The sequence below is a fragment of the Dunckerocampus dactyliophorus genome, chromosome 2 (assembly GCF_027744805.1).
Source record: "Dunckerocampus dactyliophorus isolate RoL2022-P2 chromosome 2, RoL_Ddac_1.1, whole genome shotgun sequence".
NCBI lineage: Eukaryota > Metazoa > Chordata > Actinopteri > Syngnathiformes > Syngnathidae > Dunckerocampus > Dunckerocampus dactyliophorus.
Window position 1 is genome coordinate 11,173,333 of NC_072820.1, and position 6,790 is coordinate 11,180,122.

A 6,790-nucleotide genomic window follows, 5' to 3' on the forward strand; every position below is an offset into this window, starting at 1 on the left:
GGCTCCAGCATACCTCCGCGGCCCCAATGAGGATAAGCAGCATAAGATGATGGATGGATGGAAATCGTGGACAAGGGAGAGACATTCAGTAAATCACAAGAACATATAGTCATAAAGTATCTTAAGAGTTTTTGAAAGCCACCAAACTTAGTAATAGATTATAATTTATTGTCATTTTGTTTTTATGTATTATTAATTTCTTTTCTATTATTTTTTCTTTGTTTCCTCCTCAAAATGCCAAATGTTACCTGAATTGATATAGCCTGTAAGCCATAGCGATCATTCACATCCGGAGGGTGGCAGTATTGCACTAACATAGTTTGCATCCGCCGTTATACGACAAAGAAGAAGTGTGTTGTTTACGCCTAAGCTACATGTAAGATGGCAGCTGGAGAAAATACTGGTAGGCCTCCTTGCCTAAACTTCACCGGCCCGGGTCCACTGGGAAACAGCCAACCCAGCAACAGCGTTTTCTCAATGCCGGCATCCAATGGCGGAGCGGTTGGTTCGGCTGGAGGGCCGCAAGGAGCTACTCGGCGCCCCAACCCTCAACTGGGGCCTGGCGGCGTAGACGGCAACGGCGTTTCGACCAACGGAGCTCCACCAACTGCGCAGGGCTCTATGCAGCCGCCCGCAGCGGCAGGTTCTGCAGCGACAGGAGGCATGGCCACACCGGCGTCCAATATGGCAACTATTGCGGCGTCAAACGCTACCCCAGCGGCGGCACCCACCGCTACACCGGCAGCTGCGTCCGTGTTGGTGTACCGAGAGCCGGTGTACAACTGGCAGGCAACGAAGAGCACGGTGAAGGAGAGGTTTGCCTTTTTGTTCAACAACGAAGTGCTCAGCGACGTGCACTTCTTGGTGGGCAAAGGAATGGGAGTTCAGAGGATACCTGCACACAGGTACGATGGGGATTTACGGCTCCAACAGATATAAATGATAGTTTGTCCTGAAGCTGATTAATGTTCGCATTGTTAGGTTCGTTCTGGCGGTGGGAAGTGCAGTGTTTGATGCCATGTTCAACGGCGGAATGGCGACGACGTCAACGGAAATAGAGCTTCCTGACGTGGAACCAGCTGCTTTTCTGGCTTTGCTAAAGTAAGAAACGGTGTGCACGATGTCTTAGTGTCACAAGTGAGTGCTTCTGCTTCCAGCTGCCCAGTCAACCAGTCATTGTCACAATTAGAGGTAATAGTAGCAGTGACATTACGTTGGCATTACATTGTGTTGGTACTTTTACTGTCATAGGCATTCTACTTTGATTCCATACCCAACTGCCTTCAACCTTTGTTGTCATTTGGCAATTGATTATAGATAATGCAGATAGTTTTAGGTGAAGAATAGACATACATTATCTTACACGTGTAAATTAAAGTTTAGCTTCAATCAAATTAAATGCTGAATGTATTTTTGAACCACTGCAGGTTTCTGTACTCTGACGAAGTTCAGATCGGGCCAGAGACCGTCATGACTACGCTGTATACTGCCAAAAAGTATGCCGTCCCAGCCCTGGAGGCGCACTGCGTGGAGTTCCTCAAGAAGAACCTGAGAGCAGACAATGCGTTCATGCTCCTCACACAGGTTAGACAAGCTCGCTGCACACATGCTTCTTACTGGCGTAGTCCATTGGTGTATAACATCTTTCAAGCTGCTGTATGTGACCAGCTCTCGCTGAGACTAATTTAAAAGCGGTATCAGAAATAGTGCTGTGTGGCGATCTCGTGTCGGCAAAGAAGACGTTCAGAGGCACTTCAGCTGCTTGATAGGAAGTTCCTGCAATGGTCAGGACGGACCTTGCAATGAACTTGGCACACAGTAGGAATGCAGGGTTTCCCAAGGATTTTTTGAAGCTGTGGCGGTGGGCTGCATGGGAGGCCGACTTCTGTTCTGCACTTTTTTTATGCCGACGCGGCGGCACAGGAGCGAATCAGGAGGGAACTTCATGTCAGCTGACTGATGTCATATTACATCTACAAAGTGACGGTTATGGACGGTTATGTTGGAAACCCTGGAACGAAAGGGGAGTAACTAGAAAAACAATACTAACCATGGCCATGGTGTAGACAAAAACATTGAAGTGATAGGCACAGCAAACAACACCAACAGACAAGCAGACAAGCACAGGGTAACTATAAATAGTACATGGAATGACAACAACTTACATAACATTAAACGTGTAATAATTACAAAGCAGTCCAGTAAAGCATGCTGGGATCAGGAAGTGCTCCCATCAGTGCTACACAGTCCCCACCCAGCAGGTTAGCGGTCCACAACAACCTCAGTGTTCATGACAAAGTCCCGCTAGCGGCGTGGGTGTTGTTGCCGTTGTCAAAGTTATTCCAGTGGTTTCCTGGCCGACTCGGGTGCTGTCCAACTGTCAGGAGGCCGGCCCTCCAGCCTGTGATGCCAAGGACAAGGCATTGATAGCCACCGGTTCCATGGGTGGCTCTCTTCGATGGCGGGGGTTGGTCGTCCCCGCCTTAAGGCGCCCCCCGGTGGCAACAATCGCTCACGCCGCGGATCGTCTCCACGCGTCACTACCGGTGGACGGGGGTTGCTTTTTGCTTCCTTACGGTGCACCCCGTGCCATGCGGCACTCCTGCTGTCTGCAAGCAACTGGTGAAGTCCTCCATCTCTAGATCTGTATTACGTCATACTGGGAGGATATAAATGAGTTTCTTAATAGTTTGGCTGCCCCTCTTTAGCTACAAGAGTGCATATCTACACCACAATAATGGTCATATTCCACGCACTATCAATCAAAACTGAACATTATTATTGTTGTATTTGATACTAGATTGTGCAGGTCTACCTAATGTGTGTCATGTCTTACTGTTTGTCTTTTTGTTTCAGGCACGTTTGTTTGATGAACCTCAACTTGCCAGCCTCTGCCTTGAAAACATCGATAAGAACACAGGAGACGCTCTCGCAGCCGAAGGCTTCACAGACATCGACCTTGGTATTGTTGCCTCGCATGACATTGATGCTGTGATAATGCATTACGGTGGACTGATATTTACCTCCGTTTACCGTTTTAGATACGCTGGTGGCCGTGTTGGAGAGGGACACCCTAGGCGTGCGGGAGGTGCGTTTGTTTGGAGCTGCTGTGCGTTGGGCTGAGGCGGAGGCCCACAGGCAGCAGCTGCAGCCTACTCCAGAGAACAAGCGCAAAGTGCTGGGCAAGGCCCTAACGCTCATCCGCTTCCCTCTCATGACCATTGAAGAGTTTGCTGCAGGTAAAAACAAGTGTGGCGGAGCCTCACAACTGCACTGCACTTTCCCAAAGCACAAAGACTCATTGAATATGTACGGGGTTTATCTTCATCAGTTCCAGCCCAGTCCAGTATTTTGACTGATAGAGAGGTGGTGAGCCTCTTCCTCCACTTCACAGTGAACCCTAAACCGCGGGTAGACTTCATTGATCGGCCTCGCTGCTGCCTTCGCGGTAAGGAGTGCAGCATCACACGGTTTGGACAAGTGGAGAGTCGCTGGGGCTACAGTGGCACAAGCGACCGCATACGGTGAAATATTTGACATTTGCACCATGTCGAGTATATTGTACATCTCATGTTAAGCTAACCATAAATGTTTTAGGTTCTCAGTAAACAGGAGGATATTTGTGGTTGGGTTCGGCTTGTACGGCTCTATACACGGACCAACAGACTACCAAGTCAACATACAGGTACAGTCCAGATCTGTTAATTCACGGTGTTTCTGTATTCTGTAATGTTCCCTCTCTTTACGCAGATTATTCACACTGACAGTAACACTGTACTGGGCCAGAACGAAACAGGCTTCAGCTGCGACGGATCCGCCAACACCTTCCGAGTCATGTTTAAAGAACCAGTGGAGATACTACCCAATGTTAACTACACTGCCTGTGCGACACTCAAGGTTTGTACATGTTATTTTCAAGGCTGCCTGACATGGGTATGCTTTGGAGGGTTTAGGTTTAATGTAGGCAACTTTGTAGTTATTTAGTGCGTAGTTTTGGCAGTGACTCAACTGTTGTATTTCACCAACTTTTAACCAATGTTCAAGTGCTTTCTTGTATACCCTGGAGAAACGGTAAGCATTTAAAGACTTTTAATTGACTTGAAATCTGTTTTGTGCAAAAAGTCAATATTTACAATGTCGACCTTTTTATATGGACCCAGACTTAACGTGAGATTAAATTGTGCTTTTTATCCTGCAGAACCTTTGGGGGAAAATGGTCTTATTTTAACTGTGCAGCTATTCGGATTATTAGCGTAGTACATGTATGCACACAGGAAATAAACAGACAACACGACATGGCTCAGCCAATCAAGTCTTAGTTAATACTGTACAGCTTTGCAAATAGAGTGCATGCTTGTATATTTATTTGAAAGGAAGGCAAGCAGTGAGGAGAGAAGTACAAGGAAGCAAGTTCAGGTTAAACAGATAATGTGCTTTAAAAAATAGTGTTTATTAAGTAGGGGTGTCCCGATCTGATATTGATGTCGATATCCGCAAAAAAACAACTCTGATTATAATTGGCCTCATCTCAAATCTCCAATATTGGCACTCCAATACAAGTACGTCCACCTGATCGCAACAACAGCGTGTGCTAACGTGTTAAGCAAGGAGTAGGAGTGATGTTGCACATGTGTATTTTTGGTTAAAATCAGAAAAAAGAAATCTGAGTGCAAAACTTGTCATGCACAAGTTTCCTGTGGTGGCACAGACAGGGGGAAGTTTAATATGATCATCGCGCATCTGAAGCATCACAGGGGAAACTCCTACGAGATAACAAGAAGTCATTAGCTATAACATAAAAGATGACCAGCCCCTGTCAGTGGTGGGTAAAGTCGGGTTGAAATGCTTAATCAAGAACCTCGAACGTAGTTACGTTATGCCGAGCCGCCACTGCATTGTGGGTAAAACAATACCCCAGATGTTTAAAGAAATAAATGGGTTTGTTTTTCCCTCATACCTACTGTTGCTGATTATTGTTCTGTTTGAGTAATAACACTTGATCAAGCCTTTTCTAATATTACACTACACATGAAGTAGTAAAAAGTATGTATAATTTCAAGGCTGCAATATCTGTATCGGATCGAAGTGAAAAAAGTTGTATTGGGACCCTGCTACAATCGTTAAGTCTTATTAATTGTTAATACTAATTCAGACTCAGAATATAGCCGTCTAATTAACAGAATCCACCCCAACACTATATTGTATAGAGTATGGCCGTGCCGTAATTATTCAGTTGTACCCCCTCCTGTGTCTTGCAGGGCCCAGACTCTCACTATGGCACAAAGGGAATGCGCAAGGTGACACATGAGTCATCAACAACGGGCACCAAGACCTGTTTCACGTTCTGCTACGCGGCGGGTAACAACAATGGCACTTCAGTAGAGGACGGACAGATCCCTGAGGTCATCTTCTACACATAGTCACATCGTCTTAGACTTTTGCAGCAATGTTCCATCAAATGTGACAGCCTGGAACCAGCTCCTGGAGGCGGGTGAGGGAAGTTCTACATCTTGGGGCTCATTGGTCATAATACTGTCCCTCCATACGATGCACTACTGCTAGCCACATTGGAAGACAAATAGCTATGAGGCAATGTAGGTAACGTGATTTGTGGTACAAAAAGTGTGACCTGCTTAAATTATTCACAGCATTAATATCTCTGCTGTGTATTTCCAACAAAAACCTTGACACTGAATGTTACACAAGATAATCAGACCAGCATTTCACATCTACACATCAGTAGTTACCTGTGACTTCCATCCACCTGCAGATTTAAAAAGGCGTTACGGATTCTTGGCATATTTGAACAACCTTCTTATTAACCTTCAGAGTCCCATACCAACTGTTATATCTTGTGTCTTTACTTGGTATGTAAGTATCCACAGTGGAGTAAAAAAAGAGGAGAAGGGTCTGCTTAAATTATTCACAGCATTAAGATCTGCTGTGTGTTGCCAACAAAAAGCTTGACACTGAATGCTACCAAGATAATCAGACCAGCATTTCACAACTACACATCAGCAGTCACCTGTGACTTCCATCCACCTCCAGATTTAAAAGGCGTTATGGATTCCTGGCATATTTAAACAACCTTAACTTTTAGATTCCCATATGTTACTACAGTACCAACTGTTATATCTTGTGTCTTTACTTGGTAGTTGCCTACAGTATATCCAAAAGACGTTGCACTTTCTGGGCCTTGCATATTTTGGTTATGTGACGGATGCACATTCAACTCATAGGATATCTTTGTTTTCTTTCAGCTTTGTTGTAAATATGTGGACCCTCTTAGTGATGACATTTTATTGTTGTACAAATTCAGATTCCTAGAAGAACTCTTCGTGTGATGTCAGTAGAAGATTTGCGATTCATTTTCATCCCATATTCAGCAGACGACAGTACAAAAATAAAATACTATTTTCTAATTGTTGTACATTTTCTAACACTACAAATCCATTCTGAAACTGATCCCATCCCAAAAGTAGCTAACAAGCACTTTTGTCGTTGCAGCTGAGATTGAAAATGCATGTCTAACGTGCAAACAAAAGAGATACTCCACGGCATCGAGGTAACTTCTGTAAAGTTGAGATTGACTCACACATTTCTGGATCAACACTGAATTTATCTTTGTACTGTAGTTTGTTGAATGCAAGTTGAAAAGTTTTGAAATGATTGCATTGTTTTGTTTTTGGAATCAAGCTTTGTATATTAAATGGCATTTATTAACATTACATATAGCTTGAGAAAGAGTGAGGGTTAAAAAATTTGTCATAAGCGAGGGACATTCAATGAG

General features: G+C 44.5%; 1 protein-coding gene across 1 annotated transcript; it reads left to right on the forward strand.

Moving 5' to 3' along the window:
* Positions 1-332: 332 nt before the first annotated feature.
* LOC129177119 (BTB/POZ domain-containing protein 2-like) lies at positions 333-6,122 on the forward strand. The gene is made up of 9 exons (XM_054767900.1): positions 333-905; positions 982-1,101; positions 1,428-1,584; positions 2,857-2,962; positions 3,042-3,239; positions 3,332-3,524; positions 3,598-3,685; positions 3,751-3,897; positions 5,259-6,122. Exons 1-9 carry the CDS (start codon positions 382-384, stop codon positions 5,418-5,420), a joined length of 1,695 nt encoding a protein of 564 aa, XP_054623875.1. The 5' UTR covers positions 333-381; the 3' UTR covers positions 5,421-6,122.
* Positions 6,123-6,790: the final 668 nt, after the last annotated feature.

What these genes read in the sequence shown, in the direction of transcription:
- LOC129177119 (XM_054767900.1), top strand. Translation starts at nt 382, where the DNA reads ATGGCAGCTGGAGAAAATACTGGTAGGCCTCCTTGCCTAAACTTCACC. An exon ending in CAGAGGATACCTGCACACAG is followed by an intron (nt 906 to 981) that starts GTACGATGGGGA and finishes TCGCATTGTTAG; the next exon opens with GTTCGTTCTGGCGGTGGGAA. An exon ending in GCTTTTCTGGCTTTGCTAAA is followed by an intron (nt 1,102 to 1,427) that starts GTAAGAAACGGT and finishes GAACCACTGCAG; the next exon opens with GTTTCTGTACTCTGACGAAG.